At 39.3% G+C, this 25598-nt stretch overlaps 1 protein-coding gene across 1 annotated transcript in view; it reads right to left on the bottom strand.

Annotated features, from left to right (window-relative positions):
* Positions 1-25598, bottom strand: part of LOC126213343 (plasma membrane calcium-transporting ATPase 3-like) — a 548976-nt gene that overhangs the window by 141555 nt on the left and 381823 nt on the right. The window contains exon 17 of the mRNA XM_049941041.1: positions 4521-4727. Within this exon, the coding sequence (XP_049796998.1) occupies positions 4521-4727 (207 nt within the window). The remainder of the gene's footprint in view (positions 1-4520; positions 4728-25598) is intronic.

The raw sequence follows: 25598 nt of genomic DNA, 5'->3' as shown, positions 1-25598 counted from the left end.
TCATGATGGAGTTCGTTACTTCTGGAAACAGATGAAAGTCAGATGGGGTCAAGTTGATAATGTATGGAGGATGTTTGATGACAGTGAACCCGAGACCTCAGATTGTTGCAGATGTTGCAGGTCGTGTGTGTGTTCTGGCATTGTTATGCTAAAGGGGAGAGTGCCTCACATGTGGACGAACTCTTTGAATTTGAAACTTGATTACGGATGCTGTTTCTCACACACCGGCACAGTTATGTTACACACCACCATGTTACATGCTTCAATTTGCTGCCCTCTAGTAGCCGAGGGCTGCAAATATGTAGACATGAAGGATAAAGATGAATGTTAATAACATTTGTTTTATCCAAAAAGTTTTAAGTTTTTACATTAAAGGTTTGGAGGCATTGCTGTACAGTATGTTCTTGTACATTTACAAAGAAGTCGAAGGTGGAATATATGAGAATCAAATCAAGACTTAATCCTTTACCTTTGCGTAACACATTCTGTATCTGTTAAGGTTACATTCTAACAATTGTACATTAGTAAACTAGAAAAATTGGACACATGTAATATGGAATGTTTAGTCTATACTATCACTGCTGCAGGCAGTGACTCAGATAATGAGAAGACTATTTACTCCCTCTCACAACAGGCAGCATCACATATGCACAGAAGGCAGTGATCACAAACTGACAGGCTGGAGATATGCCCTCTCTCACCATGCCACAGCATGTGGTTTATTTATTTATTTATCCTGTGGTCTCTAGACTAGGATAAAGGTACCCACAGAGTGACAGTGAGCCAGTACTGTATTTAGTCTACCCCATTACAGCATACATGCAAACTATCCTCTCATTGAAGACGTACACTGTGAGACTGGATTACATTTCATGTTTGACTCTGGCCAGATTTTTTGTAGCAGTATGGCACACTTGGGCTTTGAAACAACACATAAAACGATACATAAATCTGTATATATTTTTTATTATAAATGCTATTAGAATTCTGTAACTGAATGACCTTTTATATGTATGGCAAGAGAAGAAAAACTTAATATACATCAGTAATTGCAATAAAATTCAACAAAATGTTGTCTGAATTTTTGTAACTTGTCCACCACTTGTTTTTATACACTCTTTTTTCTTATTCTTCTTCTTCTTCTGCTAGCCTACTCTCTCCTGCCTTGGCTTTTGCTTAGGTAAGCATTTGTAATTCTTAGTTAATAATAACTGCATTAATTGGAATTGGTGTAGGCCTACATGTGTTTATGTTAATTGTGATAATCACCAATCTCACAGCCGATGAACCAGAAGTCCAGTTTCTGTAAGTAGTTGCAAAGCTTTCTGGAGTAACAGCTTGCCAACAAACAGTTATCAACCATTTTCTACATCTCGAGCAGACTGCTGCTAATTTTAGCAAACTTTTTCAGAGCCTGCAGCTATTATTTCACTACAAAGTCCAATGTCCGAGCATGAAAAAAACTGGTGTGCCTGTAAATATTAATACTCGTGTAATCACAAATTAGAAATTGTAAGCCTGTTATCCCAGCAGTGGAATATGAGACTAGATATCTTTATTCTCAAATAATTTGCTTTACCAGTGTAACTCTTCTTCTTTGTCAGAGAGGGAGCATTATAACTTCAGTCACAGTGTTCAGTCTTTGCATATTCAAATAAAGGTAATGGAATTGCTGAGTCACAGATAGGCACAACAAAAAGATTTTCGCACTTAAAGCTTTTGGCCAATGGCCTTTGTCAACAATAGACACACATATGCACACGCACACTCACACAAATGCAACTCACACACACATTTCATCATGGATTTTCCATTGTTTGATTAAAGGTAATGGAAGCACTATTCCAACAGTCATCTCCTAAAATATTTACTATTCCTCCTGAAAAACTCTGTGCACTATTTGATCAAAAGTATCTGGACACACATTATTGGACATTAATACAGGGTATATCCACACTTTGTTTTTATAATGGCTTTGACTCTGCAGGGGACACTTTGTGGGGCATCTGAATTTCTGTTGAGTGATGGCAGCCCATTATTCCTCAAGAGCTGAAGCCAGAGAAGGCAGAAGTGTGAAAGTTGGGGTCTGGATTGAAGTCACTGTTCTAATAAATCCCATTTGGTTCAGATTGGGACTCTGGGCAGGTCATTCCATTTCAGGAATGTTGTTGTCTACAAACCACTGCCCCATAGTTTCTGCTTTATTACAGGGTGCACTGTCGAGCTGATGAAAACAGTCATCATCTCCCAATTGTTCCTTTACTGTATGCAGTACACTATACCATAAAATTTTTTCATATATTTCATAATTAGCATTTTCTTAAGCATAATAACAGCACCACACCCTAACCACAAAAACTACCCCCAAACCTTAACACCACCTCCTCTATACATCACTGTTAACACTACACATGATGGCAGGTAACATTCTGTAGCCATCTCTCAAACCCAAACTCTTCCATCAGATAGCCACAGGGTGTAGCATGATTCATCACAAATTAATCATTTCCATCAGTTACTGTCTTGTGGTACTCCTCTTCTCTCCATCTCAAACACAGCTTAGCACTGATTACAGAAATGTGTGGTTTATGAGAAGCTGCTTGACCACTGTACTCCATTCTTTTAACTACGTACACACAGTCATTGTGCTAGATGAACTGCCGGTAGCACTTTGGAGCTCACAAATGATTCTTTCTACAGATTTCATGTGAGTTTCTATGATAACACTCCGCAATGTTCGGCAGTCCCCATCTGCCTGTACACATGGTCCATCTGGTCTTGATTCAGCTGCGGTTGCTCTTTCACGTTTACACTTGGCAATGACACCATCAACAGTGACACGGGCAGCTTCAGAAGTGTTGATATATCCCTGATGAATCTGATGCTCATGTGACATCCAGTGATGTACACATTTGAAGTCACTGAACTCTCCTCACTGACCTAGTCTGTTGTTACCGCTTCTCGACCCATTACTGACTGATGTCACAAGGTCTAGTGGTCAATACCGCACTGCATAGGATTAACTAAACAAACACTGTCTTTGGCCTTGTTTCACAATTTTACTGTTAATGTTATTGCACAACATAGATTTCAGGTTATAAGCCAATTTTCAATTACATTACTGATTCCCAAAGATGATAATGCACAGATAAACATGATGACAAGGCAAAGATATAATCTCAACTTCTTAAGGTATTGATGCATAGCTTAATGTACAATTACGTCAATGAGCAATCTTTAACAAATTAAATACATTCTTATACATTCAGCAATTACACTACAATGACTAGACTAAAGTTATGCCTCAGCCAAGAGATTTTTAACTATGATGGACTGCGGCCTGAAGTTTTGGTTCTACCCAGGGCTTGTGATCTCATCTAAAAGAGGTGAATAATTGAATTGAGTTAGCTCGTTTAATAACAGGTGTGGGGATACACACTTCTGTCTTTTAATTTCTAAAATTTCTAATTGGTTGATTTTGGCCCCCTTTTTGTATGTGTGTAGGATTTGTACATCTATTGTGTATTTGTGGTTATTGTTTAGGCAATGTTCTGCAAAGGCTGGAATCAGGCCTCTTTAATCTCCAGCTTCTGTGGTGTTCTTTAAGCTTGGTACAGATTGACCTCCCTGTCTGTCCAATGTAGTAAGACTGACACCCACAGCATGTGATTTTATAAACCCTACTTTTTGTGACAGCTGCTTGTTTTTCTTTTGCATTAAACAAGAAACTACCTATTGTCTGAGGGACATAGAATCATGTTTTAGAAATTAAAAGACAGATGTGTGTATCCCCACGCCTATTATTAAATAAGCAAACCCAATTCAAATATTCACCTCTCTAGATGAGATCACAACCCCAGGATAGAAGCAAAACTTTGGGCCCCAGTCCATCATAGTTAAAAAGCTCTTGGCTGAGGCATAACTTCAGTCTGGTGATTGTAGTGTAACTGCTGAATGTGCAATATTGTGTGTAGTTTGTTAAAGATTGGTCATTGACATAATTGTACATTAAGCTAAGCATCAATACCTTAAGAAGTTGAGATTATATCTTTGCCTTGTCATCATGTTTATCTTTGCATTATCACCTTTGGGAGTCAGTAATGTACTTGAAAATGGGCTTATAACCTGAAACCTAGGTTGTGCAATAACATTAATAATAAAATTGTGAAACAAGGCAAAAAAAAGTGTTTGTTTAGTTATTATACAATGTTTCATCAAGAACCAACAGTTGATTCAATTAAAATGATTACATAGGGGTTCAGATACTTTTGTTCAGATAAAGTATGTTAACACATGCATTATTTACAGAGTTATATTTTGCAAAATAGAAGTTTCAATGTTGCCATACTATCCTCCCTTTGTAAGTTTTACCTGTCTAGTAACAGTTATTTTATAACATGAAGTGGCTCTGCATACAGACAGTTTTATATTAACTGTCTCAGGCTGCCAAAGCCTATGCAGTTACAGTTTGAAGATTCAGTATCTGAAAACTGTAAAAGACTTGCGTGTGATGTTTTCACCTTGAGAGGGCTTGCTTGAATGACGCAGGCACCAGTGAAGGCCAGAACAACAGCAACAATGTTTATAGTGAGCTGGAACTGCAGGAACTTGGCGATGCTGTCGTAAACGTTCCGCCCCCACATTACGGCCTTCACAATGCTTCTGAAGTTGTCGTCTGTCAGAATGATATCAGAAGCTTCCTTGGCAACATCTGTTCCTGCAATCCCCTATACAGAAGAAAATTAACAAAATTTGTTAAAATTAGAAAATGATTGATAAAGGTAATGTTTTGACCAGCAGATTAAAGCCAAATTCTAAACAGGAACCAAAGAGGAGCCAGCATCACATCAAATGGTGGAGATCAACTCTGCTACCAGTAGAGAGAATATATAAGCTTCAAATCCATGCATAGATTATAGACACACAACTAAACACTTAAAAAAAACACATGAATGTGCTCACACTGTGGAGAGGAGGGGGCACAAAAAATGTGGGTTGTAAGAAGTTTGTACTTGTAGTGTACATTCCTTGTAAGAAGAGAGGTAAGCTGTGCCACGCACCAAGAAAAGACTGAGATACCTTTTGGGCACTGTTACATAGGGACTATGTAACAGTGAGAGAGATAATATATTTCTTATTGGGCATATAACATATAAAGTCAGAAATATGAACCAAAAGTTAAACTGATAGATTACAAGATGTAAATGAGATTCACCATAGGAACAGAAAGTAGGTCAAGAAAACAAAGGGACTGGATAAGGTATGTGACATAGAGGAAGAAAGTTGACTATATAACAATCAGTTTGACGTAAAAGTGCACTACAAAAAGAAAAAATTACAAAAAAAAACCTCCATGTAATGGTTAAAAGTAATTGAGAAAAACCCCATGGAAGATGAAGATGGCATGGCATTAAGAAACTGACGCAGTTCAGAAACAAAATATGCCGGAAACAGAATGTTTACTTATTCTGAAGGGCTTGTGCAGGGGTGTAAGCTGTCAGACACCTAACTGGCAAGAATATATAAAAGTTGAGGACAATTATAACTTAACATGTAAATCCAATGAAAGTTGTAACCATGATCAAACTGCAACAATACAACATAGTACCAAGCAAAGCACAACAGGGGTTGGGGACTTGGATATGAATGGTAAGTTGCTAAAGTGAATATATTAGGATTGGAACTAGAGAAAATTAAAGGTTTTCTACAGATACTACCCAGTCCAAACTCAGACTATATGATGTTTAGAAACAAGGTGTTTTAAAAAAGTGTCACACATTCCTACAGGAAGTGCTGTCAGTTAATACTAGTAGAAATATTGCTATAATTACATGTGTGGAAAGCAATACCTGTTGAAATATGTTTTTGTTTAGGACTAATTGTGATGAGTAAGGTGTAGCATTTTATTTGCACACAAGGCTGGATTCACAAGAGAGGGCCTAGTAAATTAGCACAATACAAACGTGAGCAGATACAAACCCTCGAGCAATCTTTGAAGATCACTTCATCATCAGTGTATGGGTATGAGTTGTCAGTGACAGATTCATAGGTCCATACACTTTACCAAACAGATTAACAGGTGCTCTGTACCACTGATTCCTGAGTAATGGATTACCAGTGCTATTGGTGAACATTACCCTTGCAGGAAGACAATGATTTGCACACGATGGGGCACCACCTCATTTTCTACAGGTTGTATGACAGTACCTCACCACAATGTTACACAGGTGATGGACTGATCATGGAAGCCTTTTAGAATGGCCTCTCATTCAATGAAACTGGATCCATCAGATTTATGGTTATGGGGACATTTAAAGGCATTGGTGTAACTCTGCCAAAGCCGGTCCCAAGCCCAGTTGAAAAAGGAGGAGGGGGAGGAGTAACACCTCGTTAAAAAACCTTGGTTCATCTGGCCCATGTGATAGTACCTCATGAGGGTCCCTTGTCAGGGAAACGGTGAAGACCTCAATGGCAGTGAAAGCAGTGAAGAAGATCATCAGAACGGCAGAACTGTCGGAAGAGGCAGGCTTTTGTATAAAAGCACCAGACTGTAGCATCTGTTCCCACAGTGGGTGGCTACAAAAGGCATCTGTCCCACATGTTAGTGGTGGCCTCACTTATAATTCTAAACTAAATGCTTGAATTTTTATCATGGAAAGGTTCAACTACCTTTCCCCAAACCAAACTTTAACCTAAGACATGATGGTAAATTTCAAAAGGAAAACTACTCCAGAAAATAACCAATCTTCCATTGCTATTCATGGCGGTGCAACTAGACCTTTGGATTCTGGAGAGCCTAGAACATCATGTAAGGAAGAGTCAGAGCTTCCTAGTACTTCTTCAAAGATAAGACCCAAGAAGAAACACCTACTGGGGACTCAACATCAACACACTTATGAAAGTTGGAAAACTAAAACACCTAACAGACACTCTCAATCAACACAACATACTTATATTAGCATTGAATGCAAGATGGCGGCATATATACAAACTGTGGTAAATTGCTCCATAAATTTTGAGTTATTATCATCAGTAGAGTGTTGTTCATGTGATATTATAGTGGAAAAATGTATTAGAGCATGCCCACTAACGCATAAATGATACCACTCAAGTTATTTTGTGAAATTAAACTCTGATAAAATCTCGTGCGATTGTGGTCAACTGTGTAACGGTCTCCAAGTAGCAACGGAAATGTGCACTGCTGGAATTGAACTAAATGTGTTACATGAGCTTTATTGTGATATATTATGCAGCTAGAAAATACGTAGAATTTCTGGAAAATCTAAAGCAAGTATTGAGGAATCCACTTGAAAACAAAAACCGTGAATCAGAAAGTGCTTACAGCAGGCCTAGTTCTAAAAAACTACAGAACAATTTCGCCATTCTAGATGGTATAAAAGCAAACAGGGAAGACTTTAATGATACCGATTGTCATCTAACAGACGCTGCTGATATACAAAAATATAGAAATAGCATTGCCCCAAAAGGCAGTAATGGCAGAAATACATATCTTAGGAAATCCAAGTTAGTTGTATACTCAGACAGTCATGGTCATGATCTCTCAAAAATCATGCAAAACGAACAAAATCTTAGAGCTACCGGCTATTTAAAACCTGGGGCCCCTATGAACAAAGTTATGAGGAATATACAGCGTGATAACACTACACAAGAAAATCGGGTTTTAGTTATAATTGGTGGTGCAAACGATGTTTATTGCAATGAACTAAAAAGTGCCATCCGTGACCTCCGGAAAACCCTAGATACAGTGAAAAATGAAAGTGTAACAGTGACTGGAATACTACACAGATATGACCTAATAGAAATGTCATGTGTCAACCAGGAAATTATTAAGGCCAACAGGCAATTTTGCAAAATATGCAAAGCACACGGAAACACAAACTTCCTAGATGTGAAATTCTTGGAAAGGAAACACTTCACCGGGCATGGTATGCATTTAAATATTCATGGGAAAAAGTTCATAGGTTCTAGAATAAATGAGATGACTGAGATGATGTACACAAAAAACAACATCAAGCCTATTATTGTATCAACTCAAAACGGAGAAGCCATCTCATCACAGATGAAACCAGCAACAAAAACAAAGCAGCAGAACAAACACAACCAATAGCAGTTACACAAAATGCAGCAGTACAAACAATAATCGAAGCAGAAATGCCAACAACAGCATCACCATCAACAGCAGCATCACAGACAGTAGTAACAGCAGAAATCCCAGCAACAGCAGGAGCAGCAGCAGACATGGAAACAACCATCCATGGGGCAGCAAGTAGATGGAAAAAGACACCTCCTTCCCATCTGAAGGATTTTTTAGTTGCAGATGTGATGAAAAAGAAGCCACCAAGATAAGTAACATTAAATGTCTAACAATACTCCACCAAAATATTCAGTGTGTAAAAAACAAAGTGCAACAGCTGGAAGTCGAGTTACAAATCTTAGACAGCACTGCTATCTCTATTACAGAGCACTGGTGTAAAGAAAGTGAAATCTTATATATTAATTTACTCTCATATGTCCAAGCATGTTCTTATTGCAGAAACACAATGAAAGGTGGAGGATCATGTATTTGTGTTAAGAATGCCATGAATTTAAAGTCAGAAATTATATTATCATGCTAAATGTAGACAAAGAATTTGAAGTGTCAGCAACAGAGATAGTTGCTATAAATATGCCCAAGAAACTAACTATATTATGTGTATATTGTTATCCCAATGGTAATTTAGAGATATTCTTTTCAAAACTTATACAAAGCCTAGAACTAGCATTGACTCTGAAACATAATATCCTTTTGTGTGGGGACTTTAACATAAATACAACTAAAACAGATGACACCAGTAACACATTTATGAATATCCTACATAGTTTTGGTATATCATCACTAGTCAAATGTGCAACAAGAATAACCACACATTCATCATCTACCACTGACCATGTAGCTACAGATGTAGGCAGAGAAAAGTGTGATGTACTTGTCAAAAATCTGGGACTGTCTGACCATCTATGTCAGATTGTAAAAGTAAATGATTGTGTAAAAAAAGAACAAAATTGTATGTGTATAAAAGAGTCTACTCTCCATCAACTTTGCAAGAGTTTTCCTTAAAGTTAGCACATGAAAGTTGGGAAGGAGTATACATAGAAACTAAAGTGAATAGTAAGTTCTCCAATTTTATGCCTGAGTTTAAATTAAAATTTCAAGAAACATTCCCCAAAGCATTAATTCCCTTTGGAACACCCACCAACAATAAATGGATTCCTAAAGGAATTAGAAAAAGTGCTCAAACTTGTGAATACCTAAACTCCATCAAAAATGACAATAGTGATCCAGAATTTTTGCACTACTACAAAAGGATCTACAGGAAGGTACTCAACACTGCAAAAAAATCAGCCAACGATAGGTTCATAAATTTAGCCAATAATAAAAGTAAAGCTACATGGGCTGTAGTGAAACAAGAAACAGGAACTGTGAAGCAGAGAGGTACAAACACCCAAATCAGGAACAAGGAAAACTTAGAAAGTAACCTGAAAGAATTAGCAAATTATGTGAATATCTACTTTAGCAGCATTGCAATGAACTTACAGAAAAATTTTCCAAAAGGTGCTAATCAACCAATACAGAAGCATATAGCAAACACAATGGTAATGCTTCTAACTACTGAGGAGGAAGTATGCAATGTTGTAAGGCAATTAAAGAACAAAAACTCAGCACGTTTAGACGAAATCCCAATGTGTGTGCTGAAAAAATGCGTAAACATTATCAAAGCTCCACTAACAGAAATCATGAATGAATCCTTCAAAACTGGTTGCTTCCCTGACTATCTGAAGAATGCCAAAATTTTACCAGTTTGCAAGAAAGGAGATGTAGAAAATGTTGAGAATTACGGACCAATAGCCCTATTCTCATGCTTTTCCAAAGTGATAGAAACAATAATGAAAAACAGGCTTTTGAGCTATGTAAGTAAATTCAACCTCCTCTGCAATGACCAGCATGGTTTCAGGCCTGGTACAGGTGCAGAATCTGCAATAGCACAATTTACAAAAACAGTTTTTGAAGCACTAGATGAGAACAGCTATGTAACTGGCCTTTTCCTTGACCTGTCTAAGGCATTTGATACAGTTGACCACCAGAAGCTGCCGCATAAATTAGAGGCACTAGGAGTAAGGGGAGTGGTTCTCAAATGGTTTTGTTCATGTCTAGAAAACAGAGTACAGTCAGTAGAGATCACACATGTCTCCAGTGGATCAAAGTACATTGAGAAACATATATCTGATCCACAATATATCAATATTGGGGTCCCTCAAGGAAGTGTACTAGGCCTTGGATTATTTCTGGTGTATGTAAATGATTTCCTGCAACATATCAGCCATGGAGAGAAGATATCGTTTGCGGATGACAGCAACATAGTAATCACCAGTAAGATACCAGCTCAAATGTTGGAAAATTCTACTGAAGTGCTGAGGGATGTTCACAAATGGTCTCAGGAAAACAAAGTAACTCTCAACGTAAAGAAAACAAATACAATATGCATTAGAATGAACAAAAAACAGAGTCCCTTACATTTAAAACTAGATAACATCTCCATAGATGATGTACCTACAACAGAATTCTTAGGGTTGCACATTGACAGCCAAATGAGGTGGAATGAACATGCTATGAAACTCTCGAAAAAGATATCCACAACATGTTATGCACTTAAGAGTCCTTGTATCTGAATGCAGTAGTGAATGTTTGAGAACTGTATACTTTAGTTATGTTCATTCAGTAATCAGTTATGGTATTATTTTCTGGGGAAATAGTGCTCAGAATTTACAAACAGTACTTAAAATGCAAAAGAGAGCAGTAAGAATTATAACAAAAATCAGTAAGTGGGCCCACTGCAAAGAACTTTTCAAAAATATTAGAAATTGTAACTGTTCCTTGTGAATTTATATTCCAAACCATAGTGTACATCAAGAAAAATATAGAAAATTATAGCACAAACAGCAGTTTTCATAACTATAGTACAAGAACAAGTCACTGTCTTCACCTGGACAGGAAGAATAAACATAAGACCCAAAATAGCTTCTTGTATGAAGGTGTAAAACTGTATAACAAACTGCCACAGAAAATAAAAGAAGCAGATAACATGTGCCACTTTAGGAAAAATCTTAAATTGTTTTTGCAGGAACACTACTTTTACACTATAAGTGAATTACTTAGTGAAAAATGATTGTAAATAGTGTTTGTTTCACAATATTTTGATAAGGAGCAAAAATGATTGTAAATAACTTATAAGTCACAATGTTTAACTACATCTAACAACAAACTGTATAAATATATGAATGTATGCAACTGGCAACATCCATACATTTTAAAATGTCCACAGATAGCTAAATAAATAAATAAAAATAGATAAATAAAATTTCAAGAAACAAGGTATCTGTATGAAAATGCATTTGAGTTAGGTGGATACAGGATCTACAAAGGAAAACCAGCCATTAAAAATTCCAATAGTATGCCTATATTAGGGACTGCATTTATGGTCAAACAGCAACTTACAGAATCAATAACTAACTTTAGCTCCCCATCAGAAAGAATTTCATTTCTGATGTTCAAGTCAGGCAATAAACGTTACACTATTATAAATGCACATGCACCTATCAACCAACATAACAGAACAAACATTGCCAAAGTGGAAGATTTTCGGGAAATGCTAGAACACAAAACATCCATATTACCAAAAGAACATATAAAAATTTTAGTGGGTGTCTTTAACACGAAAGTTGTCAAAGAAATAAAATTTAAATCAGTAGTTGGAGATTATCCAGCACATGCAAGAACCAACAGAAATGGGGAAAGACTCACAGATTTTTGTAAACAATTTAATCTAAAACTAATGTCGACCTTTTTCAGGAAACTTGCAAGAAAGAAAAAAATGTTGGTATCACCTAATCCAAATCAAGGTGAATATCAGTTGGACCATGTGGCAATAGCACTCAAAACTACAAGGAAATCTTGGATATTAGAGTGAAGAAGGGCCTAAACATAGACTCAGACCATTATCTGACTGGAATAAAGACCATGTTCCAACCGAACAAATATAAACCAAAACCAAGAAGATTTCCAAGAGTAAACACTAAATTTCTCATGCAAAATCAGGACAAATTCTGTGATATACTGAACACAAGAAAAATGTATAATTGGGAAGAAATTAAAGAAACAATGCTAGAGTCAGTTAAAGAAATGGGACAACCACAAAGAATACCAAGACACGGATGATGGAATGAGCTGTGTGATGAAGCAGTTGACAATTGACTAAAGGCATGGAAAAAATGGAACAGTAATAAGAAACATGAATACTGGGAAGAGTTTAAAGAAGAAAGGGAAAAGACAACAAAAATCATCAGATCAGTAAAAATAAAGTATGACAAAGACAGATGAGAAGAGATGGATTCAGACTTTTAAAGGAACAACACTAGAGATTTCTATAAGACTTTGAGAGAAGTTTTAACAGGATTCCAGTTACCAAGTTTACATTTTAAAGATAAAAATGGAAAAATGGTTTTAAGCAATAAAGAGAACTGCCAAATTTTAGCTGAATACTTTGAAAATCTATTAAATAGTTAAGAGCCTAATGATAGATTACAGTTTCAAAAACCACAACATGAAAATCCACCATCAGAACCACCTACAGTAGAAGAACTAGGAAAGACTATCAAAGCATTGAATAATATCGAAGCACTGGGAGAGGATGGGATAGTAGCAGAAATGTGGAAACTAATGCAATACATTTTTTTCTGAGCCAATTTCAGTTGAAAATATGTAGAATTTGTCATGGCACATTGTGGAGTATTACTGCTTGAGCCCCTATGGTTTTATTAAGTTCTGATAGATGGCAGCATTATATATAGCCTTCAAAATGTTATCTCTAATGGAGATGGCGGCCAAAGACTTCCAGCATAAGAAGTCAGCCTCATTCTGCCAACGGCTTTGTCAAAGAGGTCGGAGGAGCGGATAGAGGTTCAGGGCACTCTCTTGTCCTAGGGGTGGGAAATTGCCCCTAAAGGCGGAAGAATCAGCAATGATCAACGACATGAGGATGTAGAAGGCAATGGAAACCACTGCATTAAAGACACATAACGTGTATCCACAGGACATGTGGCCTTTTATTGAAGAAGTGTCATGATGATCTCTCCATTGGCAAAAGATTCCGGAATAGTCCCCCATTCGGATCTCCGGGAGGGGACTGCCAAGGGGGAGGTTACCATGAGAAAAAGATTGAATAATCAACGAAAGGATAACGTTCTACGAGTCAGGGCATGGCATGTCAGAAGCTTGAACGTGGTAGGGAAACTAGAAAATCTGAAAAGGGAAATGCAAAGGCTCAATCTAGATATAGTAGGGGTCAGTGAAGTGAAGTGGAAGGAAGACAAGGATTTCTGGTCAGATGAGTATCGGGTAATATCAACAGCAGCAGAAAATGGTATAACAGGTGTAGGAATCATTATGAATAGGAAGGTAGGGCAGAGGGTGTGTTACTGTGAACAGTTCAGTCACCGGGTTGTTCTAATCAGAATCAACAGCAGACCAACACCGACAACGATAGTTCAGGTATACATGCCGACGTCGCGAGCTGAAGATGAACAGATAGAGAAAGTGTATGAGGATATTGAAAGGGTAATGCAGTATGTAAAGGGGGACGAAAATCTAATAGTCATGGGCGACTGGAATGCAGTTGTAGGGGAAAGAGTAGAAGGAAAGGTTACAGGAGAATATGGGCTTGGGACAAGGAATGAAAGAGGAGAAAGACTAATTGAGTTCTGTAACAAGTTTCAGCTAGTAATAGCGAATACCCTGTTCAAGAATCACAAGAGGAGGAGGTATACTTGGAAAAGGCCGGGAGATACGGGAAGATTTCAATTAGATTACATCATGGTCAGACAGAGATTCCAAAATCAGATACTGGATTGTAAGGCATACCCAGGAGCAGATATAGACTCAGATCACAATATAGTAGTGATGAAGAGTAGGCTGAAGTTCAAGACATTAGTTGGGAAGAATCAATACGCAAAGAAGTGGGATATGGAAGTACTAAGGAATGACGAGATACGTTTCAGGTTCTCTAACGCTATAGATACAGCAATAAGGAATAGCGCAGTAGGCAGTACAGTTGAAGAGGAATGGACATCTCTAAAAAGGGCCATCACAGAAGTTGGGAAGGAAAACATAGGTACAAAGAAGGTAGCTGCGAAGAAACCATGGGTAACAGAAGAAATACTTCAGTTGATTGATGAAAGGAGGAAGTACAAACATGTCCCGGGAAAATCAGGAATACAGAAATACAAGTCACTGAGGAATGAAATAAATAGGAAGTGCAGGGAAGCTAAGATGAATTGGCTGCAGGAAAAATGTGAAGACATCGAAAAAGATATGATTGTCACAAGGACAGACTCAGCATACAGGAAAGTCAAAACAACCTTTGGTGACATTAAAAGCAATGGTGGTAACATTAAGAGTGCAATGGGAATTCCACTGTTAAATGCAGAGGAGAGAGCAGATAGGTGGAAAGAATACATTGAAAGCCTCTATGAGGGTGAAGATTTGTCTGATGTGATAGAAGAAGAAACAGGAGTCGATTTAGAAGAGATAGGGGATCCAGTATTAGAATCGGAATTTAAAAGAGCTTTGAAGGACTTACGGTCAAATAAGGCAGAAGGGATAGATAACATTCCATCAGAATTTCTAAAATCATTGGGGGACGTGGCAACAAAATGACTATTCACGTTGGTGTGTAGAATATATGAGTCTGGCGACATACCATCTGACTTTCGGAAAAGCATCATCCACACAATTCCGAAGACGGCAAGAGCTGACAAGTGTGAGAATTATCGCACAATCAGCTTAACAGCTCATGCATCCAAACTGCTTACAAGAATAATATACAGAACAATGGAAAAGAAAATTGAGAATGAGGTAGGTGACGATCAGTTTGGCTTTAGGAAAAGTAAAGGGACAAGAGAGGTAATTCTGACGTTACGGCTAATAATGGAAGCAAGGCTAAAGAAAACTCAGGGACACTTTCATTGGATGTGTTGACCTGGAAAAAGCGTTCGACAATATAAGATTAGATTAGATTAGATTAGATTAATACTAGTTCCATGGATCATGAATACGATATTTCGTAATGATGTGGAACGAGTCGAATTTTCCAATACATGACATAATTAGGTTAATTTAACAACATACTTAAGTTAATATAACAACTTTATTTTTTTGTGTTTTTTGTTTTTCTTTATTTTTTATTTTTATTTTTTTAATATTTTTTTCTTTTTTTTCTTAATTTATATCTAAAAATTCCTCTATGGAGTAGAAGGAGTTGTCATTCAGAAATTCTTTTAATTTCTTCTTAAATACTTGTTGGTTATCTGTCAGACTTTTGATACTATTTGGTAAGTGACCAAAGACTTTAGTGCCAGTATAATTCACCCCTTTCTGTGCCAAAGTTAGATTTAATCTTGAATAGTGAAGATCATCCTTTCTCCTAGTATTGTAGTTATGCACACTGCTATTACTTTTGAATTGGGTTTGGTTGTTAATAACAAATTTCATAAGAGAGTATATATACTGAGAAGCTACTGTGAATATCCCTAGATCCTTAAATAAATGTCTGCAGGATGATCTTGGGTGGACTCCAGCTATTATTCTGATTACACGCTTTTGTGCAATAAATACTTTATTCCTCAGTGATGAATTACCCCAAAATATGATGCCATATGAAAGCAATGAGTGAAAATAGGCGTAGTAAGCTAATTTACTAAGATGTTTATCACCAAAATTTGCAATGACCCTTATTGCATAAGTAGCTGAACTCAAACGTTTCAGCAGATCATCAATGTGTTTCTTCCAATTTAATCTCTCATCAATGGACACACCTAAAAATTTGGAATATTCTACCTTAGCTATATGCTTCTGATTAAGGTCTATATTTATTAATGGCGTCATACCATTCACTGTACGGAACTGTATGTACTGTGTCTTATCAAAATTCAGTGAGAGTCCGTTTACAAGGAACCACTTAGTAATTTTCTGAAAGACAGTATTGACAATTTCATCAGTTAATTCTTGTTTGTCAGGTGTGATTACTATACTTGTATCATCAGCAAAGAGAACTAACTTTGCCTCTTCATGAATATAGAATGGCAAGTCATTAATATATAATAAGAACAACAAAGGACCCAAGACTGACCCTTGTGGAACCCCATTCTTGATAGTTCCCCAGTTTGAGGAATGTGCTGATCTTTGCATGTTACGAGAACTACTTATTTCAACTTTCTGCACTCTTCCAGTTAGGTACGAATTAAACCATTTGTGCACTGTCCCACTCATGCCACAATGCTTGAGCTTGTCTAGCAGAATTTCATGATTTACACAATCAAAAGCCTTTGAGAGATCACAAAAAATCCCAATGGGTGGTGTTCGGTTATTCAGATCATTCAAAATTTTACTGGTGAAAGCATATATGGCATTTTCTGTTGAAAAACCTTTCTGAAAACCAAACTGACATTTTGTTAGTACTTCATTTTTACAGATATGTGAAGCTACTCTTGAATACATTACTTTCTCAAAAATTTTGGATAAAGCTGTTAGAAGGGAGATTGGACGGTAATTGTTGACATCAGATCTATCCCCCTTTTTATGCAAAGGTATAACAATAGCATATTTCAGTCTATCAGGGAAAATGCCCTGTTCCAGAGAGCTATTACACAGGTGGCTGAGAATCTTACTTATCTGTTGAGAACAAGCTTTTAGTATTTTGCTGGAAATGCCATCAATTCCATGTGAGTTTTTGCTTTTAAGCAAGTTTATTATTTTCCTAATTTCAAAGGGAGAAGTGGGTGAGATTTCAATTGTATCAAATTGCATAGGTATGGCCTCTTCCATTAACAGCCTAGCATCTTCTAATGAACACCTGGATCCTACTATATCCACAACATTTAGAAAATGATTATTAAAAATATTTTCAACTTCTGACTTTTTGTTCGTAAAGTTTTCATTCAATTTGATGGTAATACTGTCTTCCTCTGCTCTTGGTTGACCTGTTTCTCTTTTAATAATATTCCAAATTGTTTTAATTTTATTATCAGAGTTGCTGATTTCAGACATGATACACATACTCCTGGATTTTTTAATAACTTTTCTTAATATAACACAGTAGTTTTTATAATTTTTGATAGTTTCTGGGTCACTACTCTTTCTTGCTGTCAGATACATTTCCCTTTTGCGGTTACAAGATATTTTTATACCCTTAGTAAGCCATGGTTTCTTACAAGGTTTCTTACGAGTATATTTAACTATTTTCTTGGGGAAGCAGTTTTCAAATGCATTTACAAAAATGTCATGAAATAAATTATATTTTAAATTGGCATCAGGTTCACGGTACACCTCATCCCAGTCTAACTGCTGTAGGCTTTCCCTGAAATTTGCAATTGTTAAATCGTTGACTGAACGTACCACTTTGGAGGACTGTTTAGTATTGCTGAATGGAGCTATGTCATATATTGTAACTAGCTGTGCACCATGATCAGAAAAACCATTCTCAACAGGCTGAGCATTTATCTGGTTAAACTTATCTTGGTCTATAAAGAAGTTATCTATCAGTGAGCTGCTATCCTTTACCACCCGAGTAGGAAAATCAATAACGGGTGTCAAATTGAAAGAACCGAGTAATACTTCAAGGTCATTTTTCCTATTACCCTCTTTCAGAGAATCTACATTGAAGTCCCCACAAATAATAATTTGCTTCCCCCTGTCTGACAGATAGCACAACAAGGAGTCCAAATTTTTCAGAAATAGATGAAAATTTCCTGATGGGGACCTATATACAGTTACAATTATAAATGTGCCTTTATTTAATTTAAGCTCACAGGCACATGCTTCTATATGTTTCTCTACACAAAACTTTTTTGTTTCTATACTTTTTGCACAATGATAACTTTTGACATATATGGCAACTCCTCCTTTCTCCATATTTTCTCTCATTACATGTGCAGAGAGCTTATATCCACTTACATTTACCTTATCCATATCAGTAACAATGTGATGCTCAGACAGGCATAGTATATCTATTTCATTCTCAGCTTCTAAATCTTCTAAACAAACCAGAAGCTCATCTACTTTATTCTTTAAACTCCCAATATTTTGATGAAATATACTTACATTATTTTTAATTATACCTTTATGAGAACCTTTCCTTATTCTAACATTTGCAGTACTCTCCTGTCTGAGTTTCTCATTGTGCTTAGGCCTAGTTCCTATACCAGTGGTCACACGGTGTTCAGAGAGGCAGATTATGTCAACTGGGTTGGGTGACTTTAATTCATCAATGCAATTACCTAGGACTGAGCTACAACTTGGTGGAAATAAAATTTCTGGTGATTGGTGAAAATTTATAATTGATAGCTGTGATTGGTGATCCAATGTGCTAGAATTGTGCTGTTTAATTTCTTTCCTAAACTGAAGATTTGTTTCAATCCTGACCTCTTGTAGAACTTGACATCTTTCTGTCTTACCTATCCTAAAAAAGGTGCTGCTCCAACACCTGTAACCACTGGTATTTTACCATTCATGGCAGTGCCTCCCCCCCTTAAATTTCCTGCTATTACCCCAGCCAGTTTCCCCTTCCCTTTCCTGTTGAGATGTAGGCCGTGCCTGGTATAGTCCCACCTACTGAGATAATCAACAGGAACCACACCAATATGAGCCCCCGCACCCGACCCAAGCAGCCGTTCCAACTCCAAATTAACTCTCCCAACAGAAGAGTCCAAATGAGGCCGGTCATGACGTCTCAGGACAGATACAAATTCAACATTGGTGTGTCTCGATGCCGACGCAATCTTTACCAGGTCACACTCTATACTGTATGGTGCAAGCTGTTCGAGATTCTGAAAAAAGTAGGGGTAAGCTATAGGGAGAGACGGATCATATACAATATGCACAACAACCAAGAGGGAATAATAAGAGTGGACGATCAAGAATGAAGTGCTCGTATTAAGAAGGGTGTAAGACAAGGCTGTAGCCTTTCGCCCCTACTCTTCAATCTGTACATCGAGGAAGCAATGATGGAAATAAAAGAAAGGTTCAGGAGTGGAATAAAAATACAAGGTGAAAGGATATCAATGATACGATTCGCTGATGACATTGCTATACTGAGTGAAAGTGAAGAAGAATTAAATGATCTGCTGAACGGAATGAACGGTCTAATGAGTACACAGTATGGCTTGAGAGTGAATCGGAGAAAGACGAGGGTAATGAGAAGTAGTAGAAATGAGAACAGTGAGAAACTTAACATCAGGATTGATGGTCATGAAGTCAATGAAGTTAAGGAATTCTGCTACCTAGGCAGTAAAATAACCAATGATGGACGGAGCAAGGAGGACGTCAAAAGCAGACTCGTTATGGCAAAAAAAGGCATTTCTGGCCAAGAGAAGTCTACTAATATCAAATACTGGCCTTAATTTGAGGAAGAAATTTCTGAGGATGTACGTCTGGAGTACAGCATTGTATGGTAGTGAAACATGGACTGTGGGAAAACCGGAACAGAAGAGAATCGAAGCATTTGAGATGTGGTGCTATAGACGAATGTTGAAAATTAGGTGGACTGATAATGTAAGGAATGAGGAGGTTCTACGCAGAATTGGAGAGGAAAGGAATATGTGAAAAACACTGATAAGGAGAAGGGACAGGATGATAGGACATCTGCTAAGACATGAGGGAATGACTTCCATGGTACTAGAGGGAGTGGTAGAGGGCAAAAACTGTAGAGGAAGACAGAGATTGGAATACGTCAAGCAAATAATTGAGGACATAGGTTGCAAGTGCCACTCTGAGATGAAGAGGTTAGCACAGGAAAGGAATTCGTGGCGGGGCGGGCTGCATGAAACCAGTCAGTAGACTGATTGGGGGGGGGAAAAAAAAAAAAAAAAAAAAAATGGAGGTGTTCCCAAGCAAAGAGCTATCATTGAGCTACTTTTGGTGGGAAACCAAAGCATCAGAGATACTCACAGGCACTTGCAGGATGCCTATGGAGACCCGACAGTGAAAAAAAGCACACTGAGTCATTGGACGAGGTGTCTTTGATCATCACTACAAGGTCGTGCAAACCTGTCTGATGTCCCATGTACCAGTTGGCCGCACACAGCTGTGACTTGTGTAGTGTTGGAATGTGTAGACACTCTTATTTGAGGTGATCAACATAAAAGCAAATGAACTACTCCTTCTCTATCACAATGCAAGGTCCCACACAAATCTGTGCACCCAAGAGAAACTCACAAAACCACATTGGACTGTCCATCATACACCCTGCAGCCCAGATCTTGCACCTTCTGACTTCAATCTGTTTGGCCCAATGAAGGACACACACTGTGGGAAGCAGTATGTGGATGACCTCATTGATGCAGTAAAACAGTGGCTCTCATGTTGACCAATAGAGTGGTACCATTTGGGTATGCAGGCCCTTCCAGTAACATGGCGTAAGGCCATTGCACTGAATGAAGCTTATGTTTAAAAACAGGGTTTTGTAGCCAAAACAACAGGGTATAACATGGTGTATAGGAATCCTGAATAAAACCAACCCACCCACTTTGAGGAAAAAAGTGTTGCTTCACTTACTAATGCCCTTTGCAGTTATTATATACAATAAATATTAAAAATATTTGCAGCACATAACCATCGAAACATTTGTTAGAGTACTGTGTAAAAATTTGAACTAAAATGGTGAAAAACTTATTGAGATTTTTGCTAGCAACCTTTTGCACCTACACTACTAGCCATTAAAATTGCTACACCAAGAAGAAATGCAGATGATAAATGGGTATTCATTGGACAAATATATTATACTAGAACTGACATGTGTTTACATTTTCACGCAATTTGGGTAAATAAATCCTGAGAAACCAGTACCCAGAACAACCACCCCTGGCTGTAATAACGGCCTTGATATGCCTGGGCATTGAGTCAAACAGAGCTCGGATGGCGTGTACAGGTACAGCTGCCCATACAGCTTCAACACGATACCACAGTTCATCAAGAGTAGTGACTGGCGTATTGTGACGAGCCAGTTGCTCGGCCACCAATTGGTGAGAGATCTGGAGAATGTGCTGGCCAGGGCAGCAGTCAAACATTTTCTGTATCCAGAAAGGCCCGTACAGGACCTGCAACATGCGGTCGTGCATTATCCTGCTGAAATGTAGGGTTTCCCAGGGATCAAATGAAGGGTAGAGCCACGGGTCGTAACACATCTCAAATGTAATGTTCATTGTTCCAAGTGCTGTCAGTGCGAACAAGAGGTGACCAAGACGTGTAACCGATGGCACCCCACACCATCACGCCGGGTGATACGCCAGTATGATGATGGTGAATACTCGCTTCCAATGGGCATTCACCGCGATGTCGACAAGCACGGATGCGACCATCATGATGCTGTAAACAGAACCTGGATTCATGTGAAAAAATGACGTTTTGCCATTCGTGCACCCAGGTTCATCACTGAGTACAGGCGCTCCTGTCTGTGATGCAGTGTCAAGGGTAGCTGCAGCCACGGTCTCCGAGCTGATAGTCCATGCTGCTGCAAATGTCATTGAACTGTTCATGCAGATGGTTGTTGTCTTGCAAACATCTCCATCTGTTGACTCAGGGATCGAGATGTGGCTGCACAATCCATTAAAGCCGTGTGGATAAGATGCCTGTCATCTCGACTGCTAGTGATATGAGGCCATTGGGATCCAGCACGAAATTCTGTATTACCCTCCTGAACCCACCGATTCCATATTCTGCTAACAGTCATTGAATCTCGACCAACGCGAGCAGCAATGTCGCGTTACGATAAACTGCAATCGCGATAGGCTACAGTCCAACCTTTATCAAAGTTGGAAACGTGATGGTATGCATTTCTCCTCCTTACAGGAGGCATCACAACAAATTTTCACCAGGCAACGTCCATCAACTGCTGTTTGTGTATGAGAAATTGGTTGGAAACTTTTATCATGTCAGCACGTTGTAGATGTTACCACTGGCGCCAACCTTGTGTGAATGCTCTGAAATGCTAATCATTTGCATATCACAGCATCTTCTTCCTGTCGGTTAAATTTCACGTCTGTAGCACGTCATATTTGTGGTATAGCAATTTTAATGGCCAGTAGTATATAAACAAAGATGATGTGACTTACCATACGAAAGCGCTGGCAGGTCGATAGAAACACAGACACATACATACACACAAAATTCAAGCTTTCACAACAAACTGTTGCCTCATCAGGAAAGAGGGAAGGAGAGGGAAAGACGAAAGGAAGTGGGTTTTAAGGGAGAGGGTAAGGAGTCATTCCAATCCCGGGAGCGGAAAGACTTACCTTAGGGGGAAAAAAGGACGGGTGTACACTCGCGCGCACACACACACATATCCATCCACACATATACAGACACAAGCAGACATATTTAAAGACAAAGAGTTTGGGCAGAGATGTCAGTCGAGGCGGAAGTGCAGAGGCAAAGATGATGTTGAATGACAGGTGAGGTGTGAGTGGCAGCAACTTGAAATTAGCGGAGATTGAGGCCTGGTGGGTAACGGGAAGAGAGGATATATTGAAGAGCAAGTTCCCATCTCCGGAGTTCGGATAGGTTGGTGTTGGTGGGAAGTATCCAGATAACCCGGACGGTGTAACACTGTGCCAAGATGTGCTGGCCGTGCACCAAGGCATGTTTAGCCACAGGGTGATCCTCATTACCAACAAACACTGTCTGCCTGTGTCCATTCATGCGAATGGACGGTTTGTTGCTGGTCATTCCCCAATAGAATGCATCACAGTGTAGGCAGGTCAGTTGGTAGATCACGTGGGTGCTTTCACATGTGGCTCTGCCTCTGATCGTGTACACCTTCTGGGTTACAGGACTGGAGTAGGTGGTGGTGGGAGGGTGCATGGGGCAGGTTTTACACCGGGGGCGGTTACAAGGATAGGAGCCAGAGGGTAGGGAAGGTGGTTTGGGGATTTCATAGGGATGAACTAACAGGTTACGAAGGTTAGGTGGACGGCGGAAAGACACTCTCGGTGGAATGGGGAGGATTTCATGAAGGATGGATCTTATTTCAGGGCAGGATTTGAGGAAGTCGTATCCCTGCTGGAGAGCCACATTCAGAGTCTGGTCCAGTCCCGGAAAGTATCCTGTCACAAGTGGGGCACTTTTGTGGTTCTTCTGTGGGGGATTCTGGGTTTGAGGGGATGAGGAAGTGGCTCTGGTTATTTGCTTCTGTACCAGGTCGGAAAGGTAGTTGTGGGATGCGAAAGCTGTTGTCAGGTTGTTGGTGTAATGGTTCAAGGATTCCAGACTGGAGCAGATTCGTTTGCCACGAAGACCTAGGCTGTAGGGAAGGGACCGTTTGATGTGGAATGGGTGGCAGCTGTCATAATGGAGGTACTGTTGCTTGTTGGTGGGTTTGATGTGGACGGACGTGTGAAGCTGGCCATTGGACAGGTGGAGGTCACGTCAAGGAAAGTGACATGGGATTTGGAGTAGGACCAGGTGAATCTGATGGAACCAAAGGAGTTGAGGTTGGAGAGGAAATTCTGGAGTTCTTCTTCACTGTGAGTCCAGATCATGAAGATGTCATCAATAAATCTGTACCAAACTTTGGGTTGGCAGGCCTGGGTAATCAAGAAGGCTTCCTCTAAGCGACCCATGAATAGGTTGGCGTACGAGGGGGCCATCCTGGTACCCATGGCTGTTCCCTTTAATTGTTGGTATGTCTGGCCTTCAAAAGTGAAGAAGTTGTGGGTCAGGATGAAGCTGGCTAAGGTGATGAGGAAAGAGGTTTTAGGTAGGGTGGCAGGTGATCAGCGTGAAAGGAAGTGCTCCATCGCAGCGAGGCCCTGGACGTGCGGAATATTTGTGTATAAGGAAGTGGCATCAATGGTTACAAGGATGGTTTCCGGGAGTAACACATTGGGTAAGGATTCCAGGCGATGCCACTTCCTTCATGAAATCCTCCCCATTCCACCGAGAGTGTCTTTCCGCCGTCCACCTAACCTTCGTAACCTGTTAGTTCATCCCTATGAAATCCCCAAACCACCTTCCCTACCCTCTGGCTCCTATCCTTGTAACCGCCCCCGGTGTAAAACCTGTCCCATGCACCCTCCCACCACCACCTACTCCAGTCCTGTAACCCGGAAGGTGTACACGATCAGAGGCAGAGCCACATGTGAAAGCACCCACGTGATTTACCAACTGGCCTGCCTACACTGTGATGCATTCTATGTGGGAATGACCAGCAACAAACCGTCCATTTGCATGAATGGACACAGGCAGACAGTGTTTGTTGGTAATGAGGATCACCCTGTGGCTAAACATGCCTCGGTGCACGGCCAGCACATCTTGGCACAGTGTTACACTGTCCGGGTTATCTGGATACTTCCCACCAACACCAACCTATCCGAACTCCGGAGATGGGAACTTGCTCTTCAATATATCCTCTCTTCCCGTTACCCACCAGGCCTCAATCTCCGCTAATTTCAAGTTGCTGCCACTCACACCTCACCTGTCATTCAACATCATCTTTGCCTCTGCACTTCCGCCTCGACTGACATCTCTGCCCAAACTCTTTGTCTTTAAATATGTCTGCTTGTGTCTGTATATGTGTGGATGGATATGTGTGTGTGTGTGCGAGTGTACACCTCTCCTTTTTCCCCCTAAGGTAAGTCTTTCTGCTCCTGGGATTGGAATGACTCCTTACCCTCTCCCTTAAAACCCACATCCTTTCGTCTTTCCCTCTCCTTCCCTCTTTCCTGATGAGGCAACAGTTTGTTGCGAAAGCAAGAATTTTGTGTGTATGTATGTGTCTGTTTGTGTTTCTATTGACCTGCCAGCGCTTTCGTATGGTAAGTCACATCATCTTTGTTTTTAAATATATTTTTCCCACGTGGAATGTTTCCCTCTATTATATAAATATATATATATACACTTATATATCTAAAAACAAAGATGATGTGACTTACCAAATGAAAGTGCTGGCAGGTCGACAGACACACAAACAAACACAAACATACACACAGAATTCAAGCTTTCGCAACCAACTGTTGCCTCATCAGGAAAGAGGGAAGGAGAGGGAAAGACGAAAGGATGTGGGTTTTAAGGGAGAGGGTAAGGAGTCATTCCAATCCCGGGAGCGGAAAGACTTACCTTGGGGGGAAAAAGGATGGGTATACACTCGCACACACACACACATATCCATCCACACATATACAGACACAAGCAGACATATTGGTCTTTAAATATGTCTGCTTGTGTCTGTGTATGTGTGGATGGATATGTGTGTGTGTGCGAGTGTATACCCGTCCTTTTTCCCCCCAAGGTAAGTCTTTCCACTCCCGGGATTGGAATGACTCCTTACCCTCTCCCTTAAAACCCACATCCTTTCGTCTTTCCCTCTCCTTCCCTCTTTCCTGATGAGGCAACAGTTTGTTGCGAAAGCTTGAATTCTGTGTGTATGTTTGTGTTTGTTGGTGTGTCTGTCGACCTGCCAGCACTTTCATTTGGTAAGTCACATCATCTTTGTTTT

Source organism: Schistocerca nitens, chromosome 11 (genome assembly GCF_023898315.1).
Source record: "Schistocerca nitens isolate TAMUIC-IGC-003100 chromosome 11, iqSchNite1.1, whole genome shotgun sequence".
Taxonomy (NCBI): domain Eukaryota; kingdom Metazoa; phylum Arthropoda; class Insecta; order Orthoptera; family Acrididae; genus Schistocerca; species Schistocerca nitens.
Note: the sequence above shows the minus strand (reverse complement) of the source record. Positions and strands in the feature narration are given on the sequence as shown.